We start from the raw sequence: 17,553 nt of genomic DNA, 5'->3' as shown, positions 1-17,553 counted from the left end.
AACTTGCATGCTTAATCTGGTGACGATCTCCTTCAGCTGTCAGAAACCACTGATGTTTCAACATCCTCCTGGATCAGACTTACAGGCAGGGTAAGGCATTTCCAGATGACGTGACATCTGATGTCTGGAGAAATCATGGACAGCTACCACCCCCCTCCACCCCCCTCCAGTGCTCCTTAAAACGCACACGAGCCTGAACCCTCCCCCCGTAAGAGTATAATCATGGTACGTTTACGAAACCTAAGGCTGGATTTTGTCTCAACGTAATCATGAGATGGGCGGCCAGACGACGAGGAGATATTGACAAAATTTTGACAAAACCTGTTCTGGGCTGGGTGTCTCGCAGAATCTCTTACCCTACCTTTAATAACAAACGTCATCTTTCTGTGACTTGCTCTTTCTCAGCTTGTTTTTTTTTGAACGAATGGACACATGAAGATGAAAGAAACAAATATTTAATGCTGTGCTCTTGAGTGAAGTCTGTTTGAATATGAAAAAAAATATCAGTGACGTCCGAGCAAACAGCAGAATTTACCCATAATGCACTTCCATGTGTCTAAACCGAAGGTCACCGCTACTTTTTCTAATAATAAACTTGCACAAAATGAATTCACATTTATAAGTGCACATGGTTGATCATATCATACACTTGTTTTCCCGGTTAGTAAAACTAAAACCTTTTATAAACACGCGCACACACACACACACACACACATACATACATAGGAACTACATTATACATTTCCAGACAATAGAGTTACATTCTGCTCTGCTTTTGAAGAAAAATCCACTTTTTGAAGACGTTTCATTTAGATTGATTAATTGAATGTTAAAGAGAGAGTAACAACAAAAAGATATATGTATATTTTAGAGTAATAAGACGGTATCAGTAATGAGCTGTCGCCTGCTTTTGATTGGTTTTTTCCCAATTTAACCGCCGTTGGAGCTACAACCGAGTCTCTACAAGAGGAGAAGCATCCGAAACGTGTCTTCAGTCGAAGGAACATTCACATCCCTGATTTCCTCGTTGACTGGATGTCCGTTCTCTTCCACAAAGAACTTATTGTGTCGTTTATGCTTTCTGTAATATTATTTTGTACTTATTTATTTGATGGGAGACGAGCAGCCGCCCAGCGGTTCACCAGCAGCTCCTCAGAGAGTCTGATTGCAGAGACATTTTTAAAGATTGGGACTGGACCGGCGATGCTGTGGGCCGCTCAGAGCTGGCAGCTGGGGCCGGTCGGGAAAAATATGACTATTGTGCTCTAGACAGTGCTGGGCAGAGGAGATGAAAGACACTTGCTGGTCGTTTGGAGGCAAGAACGGATGAAGGCAGTAGAGTTGGGTGTGTGTGAAGTCTCGTCGTTTTTCTCTGCGTGACAACAGGCAGACCATCGCAGGCGAGGAAGAGGAGAACGATGAAGGCTGGCAGGCGATCAGTAGATTTGGGGCAGGTTCTTGTAGTTCCTGCTGAAGTAGCCGCCGGTGTAGATCCAGTCCTGGGCGCCGGTGAAAGGGTTGGTGCCCGACTGGAACCAGCTGAAACGCAAACAGAGTCATTGCCTTATTTTTCTCACCGACCTTTTCTCATCTACTTTACAGAATGGTCTCAGAAAATTAGAATATTGTGATAAAGTTCTTTATTTTCTGTAATGCAATTAAAAAAAACAAAAATGTCATACATTCTGGATTCATCTCAAATCAACTGAAATATTGCAAGCCTTTTATTATTTAATTATTGCTGATTATGGCTTACAGTTTAAGACTAAGATTCCCAGAATATTCTAATTTTTTGAGATAGGATATTTGAGTTTTCTTAAGCTGTAAACCATGATCAGCAATATTAAAATAATAAAAGGCTTGCAATATTTCAGTTTATTTGTAATGAATCCAGAATGTATGACATTTTTGTTTTGTAATTGCATTACAGAAAATCACAATATTCTAATTTTTTGAGACAGTCCTGTAGATAATTTTCTTCCTTAGCAGTTTCAGGAGAGACTCGTTACAAAGACCATTTAATCAGAGCTAGTGTGTTCTCCTATTCGTTTCATCCCAACACTCTTGTATTAAAATTAATGACAGTGCTCCTGTTCTTTTGGATAAAGAACAGAACTGTTACTGTGTTTCTGCTACTGTGTTAGAAACCCCAAGATACTTCTGTTTCTATAAGATTATCCCTTCGATCAGGAGAGTAAAGTAATCTCAATGAATGAACAAAAAAATAGCTTACAGTAAAGTAAACCTGTTAACGTAATTTTTGTTTGATCAGAGCAAACACAGAGGGAGCTCAGATACGTGGTGGTACACGCTGACGACTGTCTGTGTACATGTACCCGTGTGTTTACTACCTGGTGGACCACTCCTCGCTCTGCTTGGCTCTCTCCTTTCTGGCGGCTCTCTGTTTTTCCTCCAGTCGCTCCTTCTGATTACTGGCTTCATCTGCACAGGAGTGAAGAACATCACATAACGTGCACATTTCACTCATTCATAGACAGAGTTATGAAGAGTTAAACTAAATGTTTCATTTCTGATTCATCTAAAGCAGTGGTTCTCAAATGGGGGTACGCGTACCCCTGGGGGTACGTGAAGGCACTCCAGGGGGTACTGAGATTTTAAAATATACATATATTTAAAAAGTAGCATCCATGCAAAAATTCTTTAAAAAGAAATATTTCATAAATAATTGAGGAAAAAATAAGTCTAAATTCATAAAATGAATTTTATCTTCAGGAGTAGGCTATTCAACTTATTATCCTAAAACCGCAGAGTATCCCCCACACCAGGATGGTTCCACCTAACCTGTCAAATGCCACCTGGCTTCACCTGTCAATCACTTGGACCAACGATGGAGTCGTGGTTGAAGCGTAGCAGCAATATCTTTATGTTTAATAAATCAGTTACTGGTGGCACAGTGCTCTGTTTTAGGTCTTTTTTTTTTTTACAACCAAAAGTGCTTTGCACTGGTTAGGGTGTACTTGACTGAAAAAATATTTCACAGGGGGTACATCACTGAAAAAAGGTTGAGGACCACTGGTCTAAAGTGTTATTATGATGTATTTTCTTAGATGTGACTGGAAGCTCAATAAACAAGATAGAATTATTGTGTTTTAGTTTTCTATAATGACAAACAGCTTTAAAAGGTGCTGAGAACGAGTGTTTTTTCTAACAATGGATCTCTATGACAACATAGAGGGCTGCATCTCCTTGTATGGTCCTGCTCTGCAAGCATTGTGATGATTTTTAACCCTACATTTTAATTATTATGACATGTCTGTTGTGTGTATGTGTTTTAACAAAAATTGTACAATTTTTAAACATGTAAAGCACTTAGTGCTACATATTATGCATGAAAAGTGCTTTATAAATGAAGTTTGATCGATTGATTGATTTATTGATGAATGAGACAGCTTTTGCTGCACAGAGATATCTTGCCTTTATCTTTATTGTTGCAGTTTGTTGTGCTGCCACTCTTTCAGTGTCTAAATGTAACTGCTAGGGGTTGAGGTAATTTTCAGGATATGCTGAAAACGCAGCACTGATAATGTGGTCCGATGAGAACATTTGTCTGACCGAGTTGCTCGGCCAAATAAGCCTTTAGCTCAGGTCAGTCATATTTCCAAGCAATTGCATGAAAACCACTTGATTTCATGGGCAGCCTGTAATAATTTCAGGATGTCCTGATATAATTTCAGGGTTTTAAAGTTGTGCTTGGTACAAAGTCACTTTACAGGTATCAGAGATCCCCCCATAAATGGCTAAAAATGCCCATGATATGGCCACTTAAAACATCTAGACTTAATTCTAGATGATGACAGGAATCCAACAGCAGGTGGCAGCGTTGCTTTCATTACATCTACTTCTACTACTTCATACTTCATCTCATTAAAGTATTTCTCAACAGCTCAACCACAGTAGTGGGCCATCAAAGCAAGAATTTTGTTTTCCACTTTGTACCGCATCATAAGAATATTACAAATGTCAACTGTGACATCTGATTATGACTATTCAGTGTCTCAAATTTATGTTTCTGCGGGACGGTACTTGCTAAACAAGTTAGAGGGGAACATTAGAAGCTGGTTAGACAAATTCAATAAATTAAAACTAATTACCCATGTTTCCATTCTCCATGGCTCTGATGTCGGGCCTGAAGCGGCAGTCGGTGGGGGCCAGGACGGCCTCCATGCCGGGCTCCAACTCATTCAGAGACATTGCAAAGTTTGTGAAGTTGTACATCTGAGGAGAAAAGTCCAACGTCAAGAAATGAGAGCTGAAGAGTTATGCAAAGTTAATGCAGCATATCACATTATTTAAATCGCAGTATGCCATCATATTAAGTAGGTTGTTGTGTTAACAATATTGAATCAATCAATGTCACATGACAAAACAAACTTATCTTATATTTATTGAAGTTATAGTAAGGATAAGTGTATGTTTATTGGAGGCCACGTGCATGTCAGATGATATTTTTCACCTTGGCCGAGTGTGCTGGTCTGGAGTCTATCCTCCACAGCAGAGTGCTCCCCGGGATGACGGACACCGTCTCTTGGACCTCAGGCATGTCGTCCGCATCGTCGTTCTCCGATCTCTCCGGCTCTTCCTGGAAATGACAAGTCACTGCAGCTGCTGGCGAGCCGAGAAGAATGCACCCAAATGTTCCAGCGCTAATTGGATTTCGCATGTTTACTAGATCTAAAAGGTTACATTTAAATATATGAGACTGTCATAATCTGTCTTCCATTCATCCTTTTTACTCCAGTCCCATTCAAGGTCACAAGGGTCTGCTGTCACAAACATTGTGACAGCAGTTATGTTGCCAAACATTTAGGAATGTTTGTAGTTATTGCACCTTGTATACATGAACATTAAACTCCTGTGTGATTTCTTGCTTGTGTTGTTCTCTCAGATGTAAGTCGCTTTGGATAAAAGCGTTTGCTAAATGACAGTAGTAGTAGTAGTAGTAGTACTCGAGTTGTAAAAAAAAAAAAATCAGGGGGGATGGTGGATTTGATCATATGGGGACAGATAATTTGTGCCGATTACAAATAATATAATATATTACAAATAATAGCAGTGACCAAAACACCTGCAAAATACTGCAGCAATGACATAGCAGCAGTTAAAAGCAGCCTTCTGTAAGCTTTAAATATCCACTGGGCTTACATCAAATACATCAAAACACAACAATAAAAAACAGTTTTCTGAACTTATCAATATGACTCTGTCCTTCACAGGATAAGTAAAATGGATCACTGCAAAAATGCAAAATCTTGACAAGAATATTTGTCTTATTTCTAGTTAAAATGTCTCATTTTAGTAAAAAAATCTCATTACACTTGAAACAAGACTCATCACTGGAAAAAACAACAATTTTCACCTGTTTCAAGTAGATTTTCACTTAAAATAAGTAGAAAAATCTGCCAGTGGATTTTTTTGCTTGTAATGAGAAGATAAATCTTGTCCCAGTGGCAGATTTTCCTACTTATTTCAAGTGAAAATTTACTTGAAACAGGTGAAAATTGTCAAATAAGTTATTTTTCTGTTGATGACTCTAAATGTTGAAATAGCAGTAAAACCACATTCATTGATGAAATGGCATAAGGGATGGAAAGGCAGGATGGTAGTTTATGGGATCCAAATCAGTTTTAGGGATGATTTGGACCATTTTTATTTCAGGGGGGATGCCATCCCCTCTCATCCCCCCTCAACTCCAGTACTGAGTAGTAAACAGGTACCCTAACGTGGAAGACTCAAAACCAAACGCAGTACTGTGTTGGAGCCTTGTACAGCTGGGGTAAATGAGAGATTTCTGGCTTTCCGACACCAACATTCACCGCTTTGCTCACATTTTTTTGTTTCTTGGTTTCTCCTTTCTTGTCCGACTTCTTGTATGCCTCGTAGGTCTGCGGGTCAACGCTCCACATGCACTCGGTCCACTTCCCGTAGATCACGCAGAGCTTCTTTTTGCTGGACACGAAGAAGGAAAAGAGAGAAGAGGCAGAGAAAGTGGAGGAAGAAAGGGATGAGGAAAGATAACAAGGTAACAAGAGAGGGAAGACAGGTGGGGGGGTTGATATGAAAGAAAACAGTAGGCAGAGAAAAAGGAAAAGGGGACGACAGAAAATACAAAGTCAGTCAGTGGATGGATGAAGCAAAGGCAGAACCTCGTACGTACAACAATATTAGCGGGTAAAAGCTCCAAACATTCTTAATTCAGCCTGTAAACTGACCTCTTGTCTTGGATGTGTCCCTCTACTTTGTGCAGTTCTTTGCCAAACAACCCACACGGCTTGAAATTCAACACACACTTGTCTCCAGTGCTGCAGGTGGGAAAAAATAAACAAATAAAAAGAAAAGTAGAGACGATCTCATCACTGAGTTTCAAAAAACCATAGTCACCTAAAAAGAGCAGATTAAATCAAACAAATTCTGTGGATGTAACATTGTGCATTTCTTTGTTTAGATAAAGGATCATAAGATGAAACTTCAGATAAACCATTTCCTGTAAGAAATATCACTTTGCTCTATTTGGATCTTTTAAAATGTCCAAGTTCAAATCGTGGCTTGTGTTGTGACGACAGTTTCTTAGCTTGTGTTTTCCAACCGAGACACTTATCCAATCAGTGCAACGACAAACAGTGAGACGGCTTCAGAGTCCCTGCTGTTAATCAGTGCAACTGTGTGTAAATGAGACGTAACGAGGCAGAAACAAGGTAACACGCGCCCCGCGGAGCTTCCCTGGACAAATACAAGTTCAGAGCAGCGATTGTTTTGCCTGACGAGCCACAGAGAAGGTAAACACCAAGTCGTCTCAGGTACCAGAGTAAACGTTGAGATGTGAAAGGAGCACGTGAGGCAGGAATGCTGAGCAACTCTGTGAGACTCAGATTATATCATATTCTACGTCAACAAGGGTGGGACATTACCAGAGCAGCCAGAGTTGTGTCAACGACAGCTGTTAAATCTCTCTACCTTAATTTATTTCTCTTAAACAGCCGGTCCCTTCTTCTTATGCAAAAGAATTATGCAGCGACACCACTTCTGACCACATGATGGACCGAGGGTTTGCTCTGTAAGTAGGGCAGGGGATCAATTCAAATGTCAAGAATCGATTCGATTCCGATTCTTAAGATTCAGAATCGATTATCAAGATTCGATCTGATTTGATTCCGATATGAATTTGGGTTAGTGTTATTAAAACAGTTTTTTGAGCAGTTGCATGAATTATATGACTATGTAGCTATGCAACATATGAATACTTGTATTATATTGAGATTCAATAGCAAGTATTGGCAGCTAATGATGCTGTAAGGACCAATCACCTCCCAGAATGCTGATAGAACTGCTTTCAGAAACATCGTGGGGCAGAATTATTAAACAGATCCAGGGCAGCAAACAGAGACGCATGATATTGGTTTTATTTTTTTCCATTTTCGGTCTATTTTGGTTTTTCATGTTTGAGAATTTGGTTTTTAGCATTTTATGCAAATGTTACCCCAAGACAGTGTATAAAGTAATGAATTATAGACAATTTATGCAATAATAACTGAAAACGTTAATGTTTTCATAGCTTTAAACATACAGTATTTAAAGGCAAAAACATGGCACTAGTTATTCTCGTGTCCAACAACATTCCTTTTTTGGGCATAAAACAAAAAAATACCAAAAGTTGTAATTTAATGATGAAATAAAAATCGATCTTTAGACATATGAATCAATTTTTATAAATTAATATGGGAATCGATTTAGAATCGGTAAATCTATTTTTTCAACACAGGCCTATCTGCAGGCCATGCTCAAGACCAGAGAGGTCCGGATGCATTTTCTTCCTTTCAGGAATCAAAACCAAGCCAATATTAAATGCAGAATCAATACCCGCTGCAGACATTGCACCAATGCGAGACAGCTAGCTCAACCCAACAACTCATGCAGTTTTAGATTTGACTCAACCCGGGAATTTGCTGAGCAGCTTCCTGTGCTGGATTTCAGAGCAACATGAGACAAAAAGAACCTCCAGTGGGATAAAGTTGTATTACAAGACGTGTCAGACTGTGCAGATCTATACGCCCCCATGTGGTCAGAATCTGTATCTATACATAAAGTGGCTTCAACAGTTTGGTCTCATCTTATTTAACTGTCAAGAGAGACAATTCAGGAACTTTAACTTCTCACTCCAAGCACTGACCAACCAAAACTAAAGTCCTTTATTAATATTTTCATGCTTACACTAAAAACAAAACAAAAAAACATAAAAACACGGTGTCTGTAACTGAACAAAAAGAAAGTCAAAATTCAAGCCAATTTATAAAAAGCTCAGTCTGGGTTTTACTTTGGAGTTAAAAGGTCCAGAAAGCAAATGGCATCGGACAAATTGCTCGTATGTCTGGAAAATACGTCACCATGACAACGGGAAATGTACTGTTTGTTCAAAACGTGCAACTCTGCAGCCCAACAACGCCCTAATGGGACAGAGTAAGCGATGACAAATCATCCTCACCAATTCATCAGCTGCAGAGCCCACTGATGCCGTTTCTGGAGGCACGTTTGAAACGCCGCTTCGCTGCGTGCTAACGGCAGAATGATGCTGGCGTTGCTACACGTTTTTCAACATGATGGCATCAAAGCAGTTCACCTGATACCAGACTAATCCAGCCCTGCTCAGTGCAGGCCCGAGCATCTCGCACGTGAATGTGAGTCTAACAGTTGGGAATTATTGGGTCGTGTCGGTCAGCTCTGGCGCCCGAACACGTCTGTGTTATTATTAAAAGGCTTTTAACGCGCATATACCTGTGGTTCACTATTTCCACTGTGCCATACTGCTCTATCCAAAGCTTTCCCAGGATGATGTTGTGCACGCAGCAGTGAGGGTTGCTCCATGTGTACACTTCGTTGTACCTGAAAGACAGAACCAGTGGAGAGAAAGAAAGCAGAAAAATGACAGATGGTGACGAAAGGTTAAGGGTTGAATTCTTGAATTTATAAGTACCGTATTTTCTGGACTATAAGCCGCTACTTTTTTCATAGGTTTTCAACCATGCGGCTTATACAAAGGTGCAGCTATTCTGTGGATTTTTATTCCAACGCTCGGGGCGGTTTAACCGGAATTAGAATCAAAACTAAAACAAAATAAATGCAAAGAAGAATACGCTACTTCGTGTGTACATCATTTACAGTTCAAAATCCTTCTGTACATGTAGTAAATATCTAATCTAACAACATATATCATATCTTTTTTTTTAAATAGAGCGGATGCGGCTTGTATGCAGGTGCGGCTTATAGTCCAGAAAATACGGTATTTTAAAACAAAGACTCACTTAAGTAGCTCTAGTGTGATGATTCCTCGGGGCTCGGCCTCAACACTCTTGCCCCAGAACTTGAGTTTGGGATAGATGGAGCCGTGGAAGACGAAATCCCCGGCCAGGCTCTCTGCGTGGAAGGCACTGACTGGAGGATGATGGGACACCTGCTCTGATATTAGCCGGAAACCCTGGTCCTCTCTGTCGAAGGCCACAATGCACAGATATCCAGATAATTAGCAATTAAGATGCATCCATAATTACACAAACAAAAAAAACACAAATATTGGTCAAGGTGTGTACACACGTGTGTTTACCTGACAAGTTCAAAGGTCTCTCCCAGCAGGGGGTTGAAGGGTTTTCCAGTTCTGTCCCACTGAGACGCAACCGCTGACACAGCAAAAGCAGCTACTGCCTACAAACAAAGAGACTGTTTACTATGAAGAACTGAAAGTGAAGACACTTAAACAGCTCAATATGTTAAGAAACAAGTCAATAAAGGCTTTTAATAAGACTTTTTTTGTGACAGAGATGAGTATTTCTGTTTCAATTTTCCAACTACACTGATTTAACTTTGGTGATGACCTTAAATGTGTAACATTCAATTTCATTCATCCTTTCCTCAGATAGTTTCATCCCATTATTTCATCTTTAAAAGAAACAAATCTATTTTCATGTGAAAATGTAATTTCAAGAAGGTCATATGCAAAACAGAACTGCTGAGGGAAATGTCTGTAGGAGATACAGGTAAGTGTGTGTGTGTGTGTGTGTGTGTGTGTGTGTGTGTGTGTGTGTGTGTGTGTGTGTGTGTGTGTGTGTGTGTGTGTGTGTGTGTGTGTGTGTCTGACCTGCATGCGTTCTGTGGAGTCGGACAGCGAACAGGCTCTGTTGATGAGGTAAGTGTGTTCCATGTATTCTGTGATTCTCTGCAGGAAGCTCAGAGGCTCGTTGAAGACGATAGGCATCGTGATCTTGGACAGTTCCTGGTGGAGACACAGAAATAAGAACAAAAAAAAACAAACAAATCAATGATTGTTTGGCCCAAGAACCAGAATATGTTTTGTGAAATCAGTTTTCATTTCAATCCCACTGAACAACTGCCTGACAATGATGACTACAGAGCAATTTCTTTTATTTTCTTTTTTGACTAATTAAAATAAAAGCTGAATGAACCAGTCAGACTTGCCACACGTTCATTTCCACTTTCTTTCTTTGAATAACATACAAAGTATAAGCTTATCCGTGTAAGACGGAAGCTGTTCAAACTGTGTTTTCCATGATAAATTTTTCCTTAATGTATTCAGTCGTGTCAGCTGACCAGCATGCTCTTACCAGTCCAATACATTTCTTCAGGATACCCCAGACGCTAACAGTATTTCTAGCAAACATGGGTGCAGGTAAAGATGTCCTGGAATGAAAGAGAAGAAGAAGAGGATAAAAGAAAAGGGATTAACAAAGGCATGGTGTTGTCCGTGGGGTTGTTGGATCCACAGATGTTGCATGTGGATGACACTTGCAGCATTTTTCATATCTTATTATCATGCACCATCCAATACCACACCGGTATCTGACAGTGTCTCTCTTTCCAAGAGCGGTAGTTTTCCACTCTCTCTGGCTTCCCTAAAAATTAATAAATGTCTTTTGGCAGCACATTAAATACTTTAGTGTATGAGTCAACTCGTTGGTCCCCAGTGACAGTCAGAAAAGCTGCTCCCTTTATTTTTTTTCCTTAGTTTTAGGTTAACATTTGGAGATCATTACTGTAAAACGCATTTACATTATAATAACACGTGATAAAACTTGAGAATAACAACTTATTTCTTGCTTAATTCAAGTTTTCCAAAAACTAAAAGTTGTCATGCCTTTTTTGTGTTTGTTGTTGAAAGTTTTCATATCAAAGAACAGTTCTATTATTCTATTAAACAGTAATACACCCAATATCTTCACATCCTTGACGACTTGCTGAAACATGTAGTAAACTTGACTTTGACAAGTGAAAAGTGAAACAATGGTAAAACAAAAGATGTTGGTCTGTTTCCATTCAGAAACTTCAGCTAGCTTCTGGCCCGGAGGAATGCGGTGCAGGAATGCAGTCGTACCTGTGTTTCTTGATGCCGTTCTCCTGCGGTACTGATCCATTGTTCTTTCGACTGCTACAGTCGACACTCTCTGCATCTTCGAAAATGGCCTCCGACACCCCCTCGCACGACTCGTCTGAATCCAGGCCTGCGAGAGGAAAATATGAACGCGCCTACTGTCAGATTACACAGTCAATGTTGCGTAACGCAAGTCACATAAATCATGTTAAAAAGGGCACAAATTAAGTTTCCATCATTTTACTTAAAACTTCCCTTGGATTGGATATTAGGAGTTTATTTGCAACACCTACAGACAACCAGAGCATTTGCAAACCGCTTTGCATCAGAAACCTCTCGCCTTGGTTTGACTGCCAAATTTTATTGATTGTTAAACAGTTTAGACCGAGTGATCTTCTCCCAGAAAACAGCGGTGCGACACTAAAATCTATTTTTGAAATTCCTAGTCAGACACTGTTGCATTTAAACAATAGTTTGTTTAAGACACTTTCAATACCTGAAAACAAATGTGTTTAGTGAACTTGAGATTGAAAAGAATGTATGCTTAACATTTGACCTACTGTACACCTTAACTAATGCTGCAGGGTGGAGTTCTTCCTTCGTGAGCACACACGCCTTTTCAGCTGTCAGCAATTCTTCAAAAAGGTGTAGGTGTGTATTCTTCACGTCACACGGGTCATGTTAGGACTATAGTCCATTAAAAGCAGCACAAAAGCCTTTATGTGTAAAAATGCCTCACAGCCAACTTGAATCATACTTATCAGGCTTCAAAGACAAATCATATACGATCATTTAAGCCATTATCGCATTAAAAAAAAAGGAATACAAAAAAGTAATTTAAAGCATTTTTTTACCTGAAGTTTCATAACATGAATTTATTCATGTGAGTTAACATACGGTATATACTTCTTTGTTTTCCAGTGCTGCAGCACATTTTAAATATTACTTGTGCTCGATATTTTAAGTTAAAGAAAACACTGTGGCATGATTAGACTTATTTTGCTGTAAAAGCTTAAGGCTGTATTTACACTTCCCTTTTTGGTAGCAAATTCCAATTTGATGACTAGATCTTTTTTTTCTTATTCATTTATTTATTTATTTTCTAAGTCGCTTGTATCAGCTTGTAAAAGCAGCCCTTAACTGATATCGGCATTTATGGTAATTTGCAGAAGAGGAATTGACACGCAAGGCAGATTAGGGTTAGATGGGTTCAAAGATCAACCTGGAAAAAGCCTGCAGTATAAAAACTCCAACTTGGATTGTCCTTGTTTTTTTGTAATTAAATTTGAAATCCGAATCCACCAAATACAATTTCAATCAATACATAATTAATACAAACTGCAATCTCCATACATGTTTTCACAGAAGGCCTGTTCATCACTTTAGTTTATCAAGTAAATATTAAAAAGAGCTCATTTTAAGGCTGCTGCCACCTAGATAACACCAACCCACTTCATTCTTTCTCAATACCCATTTTGCAAATATAATACCATGACAGACTCAGAAACCATACACCTCTCAGGGTGTTGATGATATAACTGATCATTACTGCAGGCCAGCCTCTTAATTATTGATCAGATCATCAGACTAAGATGGACTATACTACTCTGGATGGTGCTTTTCTTTAAATACAAACAAACATAAACCAACATCTTTCAGAAACAAGTCAACATTTTATTGACATCCTTTTTTCTTATTCTTTGATTCAATTATACTGTTAACAAATAGCCACATAATTGTTTTATCAAAAAAAGGCAACACCCTAGATAAGCAGCTATAATAATAATTTAATCAACTTAATTGTTTGCAAAACTGTTTTCACATCTAATAGATAAAATGAATATATGTGTGTCAAGATGGTTTTCTAATGTCACAGAAAACTTTACCACTCAACTAATTTTGATAAAATTGCTGTAAAAATAAAACTTCGACGAGGCACCAAACATCATGTTGTAATTAAGCAATAAGAGCATTTGTATCTGTGTGTGGATAACTTCTTCTGATTGGAGCAAAACTATTTCTCAACCCAAAATGAGAACTGCAAGTCACTTCAGCTACAGTATCTTAACAGCCAAAAAACCCTCAAATATAACCAGTAATGTGCAAGGTCAGGTTGCCAGGCACGAAGGGTAAAAACTTAAAAAGCAAGGCGTCTTCCGAGTCTGAAACATTAACAGATTACCGGTAGAACATTGAGTACTGATGCACAAAACTATGTGTGCTGAGGTGTAAAAGAGTAAGAGTAAGAGTAAAAAGAGTAAAAAAAGAGTAAAAGAAGAAAATCTTCAGAGAATAAGCCAGTTTGATGGCTTTGTCTTGGACTGAGTGAAACAGACATAGGGTTGCAAAATTCCGGGAATTTTCAAAGTTGGAAACTTTCCATGGGAATTAACGGCAATATATGGGAATTAACGGGAATATATGGGAATTAACGGGAATAAATAAGAAATTTACAGAATTGAAGGTTGGCCCTTAACAGGGAACTTAAATATAGTTGGGGGAAATATATTGTAGCATAGTCTTGGCTAAAACAACCAGATTTAATGCAAGTACACTCCTCAATCACATGCACACAGCACATTGCTTACTGCAGGGCTATTGAGGCCACGCCCCCTACAGGCACTGTGCATTCCTCCATCACATGCACAGGTGATTTCTTGATACAGTTTGTTTAAATTACCCCCAATTTCCAGTTAATTCCCATAAATTCCCAATAATTCCCATAAATTCCCATAATTCCCATGGAAAGTTTCCAATTTTGAATATTTCCAAAATTCCCCAGCTTAACTTCCCATGGAAAGTTTCCGGAAAGTTTCCGGAAATTTACCGGAAATTTTCCACCCCTTTGCAACCCTAAACAGACATATTATAATGTCTGGTATCATGTTACCACACATTATAATATTACTTAACAATTAGAAATACCAGTTTACATTACTTGATTTACTTGATTTGTCCAAATGAAGGTTGTCTATATTAAGTGGAAAACCTTTATGAAAGAAAACAAAAAGTATAATAAGTTCTGCACCTCCCTAAAAAACAAAAATATCCATTCTTTTTCACTTCTTTTAAAAAGATTTTTAGGCCACTTTTCATCTGCTGGAAGCCAACAAAAACATCCACCAAGCACTCACCTGTGGAGGCGTCGTAAAACTCGTCCTCATTGCTCATCTTCTAGAGTCAAAGCCAACCAGATGTGTCATACAGATGCTCTTTTAGCACATGTTTCTTCTGCTGGAGGAGCCACAGAGTTCTTCTGAAGGGAGACCTGCAGATCAACTTCCCTCTGGAGTGTCACCAGGGCAACAGGAAAATGTTCTTTAATACGGAGAAGGTCCCGTAGGCAGGTCAATGAAGACTTCTGGCAGACGGTACAGAGGAAAGACACCAGGAGATGTTGGAGCAAATCCGCCTCTCTTAACAGCAAGCAAAACGGTTCCAACTACAGTTTCTTTGGTGCAGTAACCTATAAAGACAGAAAACAGTTTATAATTACACTGAATGCAAATCATTAAAAAATAAAAATTGTATTTTTCTCATTATCAATTGCGCTTTATTTGAGAAAAGAGTGCCATTTATCAAAAACTAAATATTGGTTTGAAAACATTTTACTTTTCTGAAGAATCACTGACAAAATAACCCAATACGAAACCCATGTGAAGGAAAGTTTTGTAGATGAAAGAAATGCTCTGCACTGCAGTCATACCGCAGTAATATTTCAGAGGACACAAAATGTTAAAAGGTCACATCCAGTTATCCGGGCTCCAGGCTAAAAATCTGCTCGGCCTGTCTGAGCAACAATTTTGTCCATCATGGGCCAATGAGTGCAAACAGTGCGTTTTCTAGCCCAGTAGTTACATAATCGGGCCATCCTGTCACAGACATTCTGGGTCTTTGTTACCTACTGTCTGCTACATTAGCTCCACAGAATTTTAACTCGAGATCCACAATGACAATCACTTCTCACATTCAAATATAACAATGTCCAAATGTAACACACTTCAAGCCAGTTCCTTACAAGAAGCATCACTATATTAAAACACACGGAGCCAATTTTGATTAAACTGGCCTAAATTTATGTCAGTGTGGTAGACAGATGAAACTTTTGTTGAATGTCAGCGAAGGTGGCAGGATGGGGAAACAAACTGAGCAGACGTCTAAATCCTGTTTACTCAATCAGCTTCTGGAAGGAAACATTTCACCGTTTATACTCTACACAATCACTTTCGCAATGCTAGTCTGGGCATAACTATCCACTTTAGTATTCATCATAGGGCTGGGCGATATATCGAGATTTTAATATATATCGATATATTTTCAAACGCGATATGGTACGAGACAATATCGTTTATATCGATTATTTTTTTTTTTTTTACGATTTTGATATAGCTTATTTTGTGACAAATTGACTTGAATGTTTTATTTGATATTTGCACAAATGTTTTGTCATTTGCACAACTGTCAACCTCAGTGGAAAAGTCTGCCTGTTACTGTCTACATTGTATTAATTGCACAGGGTATTTTAATTTAATTGTTATGCAGGAAAGGGATATTTGTTTTATTTTATTCAAGAAGCATTTTTATATATATGCAGGCAGTTTATTTTTATTTCATTTGTTTTATACATTTTGATATTGTGCAGACCTCTGTTAATAAAGGAACCTGTTTGATATTTGGCATGAGGCTTTGTATTAAAACAAGACTTTTTTTAAGGGTTTGCCTCAGAAAAAAATGATATAAAAATATCGATATATATCGAGTATCGCCATTCAGCTAGAAAATATCAAGATATGACTTTTGGTCCATATCGCCCAGCCCTAATTCATCACAAAGATAAAACACGATGGCTGGAGTTGTTACAAATCCAACATGAGCATTGGAAATACTTGCCGATTCTGCTGAAATAAGGGTATCTGTCTGCAAGTATTTTCATATACGCACCTTCCAACACCACACAATTTTGACAGAGAATCCCAATTCTTCTTCACTGCTCTAAAAGTCAGCACAGGAAGTTTCCAAATACTGCCTTAGAACTTCCTGTTTAGAGTCAATAGATAAAGAAGCTGTAGGATGAGAGTTGCTGATGTAGCACTAGCAGTATGTTGGCATTACGGCATTATTTTAGCCTGTAAAGCTTATTATTCTAGGCTGGAGTGTCCAGAGGTGTCACAAAAGTTAATAATTGTAAACTCAGTAACTGACCTCAAAGTATTTAAATAGTCATCAGGTGAAAGGGCATGAGGAGTTCATCGAGTCTGAGGTAAATATGGAGGAACAAAAGCTGGCAACCTTTTAAGTAAACTTTATATGATATGAGAGTAATTCACCAAATAAATCCAGCGCTATAACTGGCAAAATCGTGGGATTTGTTATCGTGGATGACCAGCGCCTGTGGGCCATCGAAAATGTTAGATTTCTCCTTTATTTGAACATTCGGTACAGTTGGCTAAGTCAGAAATGCATCTCTGAAACTCTCTTCCTAGACTCTGAGACTGACTGAACATATTTCACATAATGTTGAAGAGGTACAGGCAATCAGCCTCCATGTCTTCAAATTTAAAAAGCACAAATTAGCTCCATGGGTCAAATACAAGCAAGTCCACAGCTCACGTAGTCAAGGGACTGCTGCAAAAATGGAACATCTACATCAAGTGTTCGTGTTGTTTTGTGAAACAACAAAAGCAAAAATAAAAATAACGCCATGTCGGAGATGAATGTGTTGAGTTTGGGATGAGAATGGAACACTTTTGCTAAAATAAGTGGTATCAAATCATTGGTACTGACTTTGACCCAAAACCCAGATAACAGAATTGGTATTGGAAAGGAAGACATGGTATCAGAAACTCTTTAAAAGGTGATAAGTACTTTGCCTTCTTGCTTAACTCATTAATACAGCTTACACGCCTGATCCCACAACAAGGAAGCCACTTGGCGGAGAAAATGTTCATACAATGACAGATCCGACATGGCAAACACAACAAAAGTTGACTCACATGCTGACTCAGTGTTTGGATCAGGTGCTTAACTGTTGCTTAGACACCGTCCCACAACCAAGGGTCTTTTCTCTAACACAAAAAGCTAAAACCAGTTCTTCTTCTACTTGATTGTAATTTACACATGAGCTCTAAACGTTACCGTCGAACTGGTCTGCATTTGACATG

At 38.7% G+C, this 17,553-nt stretch overlaps 1 protein-coding gene across 4 annotated transcripts in view; it reads right to left on the bottom strand.

Annotated features, from left to right (window-relative positions):
* Positions 1-439: 439 nt before the first annotated feature.
* Positions 440-17,553, bottom strand: part of LOC133457426 (oxysterol-binding protein-related protein 2-like) — a 28,869-nt gene continuing 11,755 nt past the window's right edge. For all 4 annotated transcript variants that reach the window (XM_061736693.1, XM_061736696.1, XM_061736692.1 and 1 more), the window contains exons 2-14: positions 14,527-14,858; positions 11,396-11,522; positions 10,629-10,704; positions 10,145-10,279; positions 9,614-9,711; positions 9,315-9,497; positions 8,788-8,895; positions 6,231-6,320; positions 5,847-5,967; positions 4,475-4,600; positions 4,113-4,236; positions 2,352-2,442; positions 440-1,539 (exon numbers count right to left, since the gene is read on the bottom strand). In XM_061736693.1, the coding sequence (XP_061592677.1) occupies positions 1,437-1,539; positions 2,352-2,442; positions 4,113-4,236; positions 4,475-4,600; positions 5,847-5,967; positions 6,231-6,320; positions 8,788-8,895; positions 9,315-9,497; positions 9,614-9,711; positions 10,145-10,279; positions 10,629-10,704; positions 11,396-11,522; positions 14,527-14,563 (1,419 nt within the window). In that variant the 5' untranslated portion in view covers positions 14,564-14,858 and the 3' untranslated portion in view covers positions 440-1,436. The remainder of the gene's footprint in view (positions 1,540-2,351; positions 2,443-4,112; positions 4,237-4,474; positions 4,601-5,846; positions 5,968-6,230; positions 6,321-8,787; positions 8,896-9,314; positions 9,498-9,613; positions 9,712-10,144; positions 10,280-10,628; positions 10,705-11,395; positions 11,523-14,526; positions 14,859-17,553) is intronic.

The sequence above is a fragment of the Cololabis saira genome, chromosome 12 (assembly GCF_033807715.1).
Source record: "Cololabis saira isolate AMF1-May2022 chromosome 12, fColSai1.1, whole genome shotgun sequence".
In the NCBI taxonomy this organism is placed as follows: Eukaryota; Metazoa; Chordata; class Actinopteri; order Beloniformes; family Belonidae; genus Cololabis; species Cololabis saira.
This window is presented reverse-complemented; position numbering and strand designations above follow the sequence as displayed.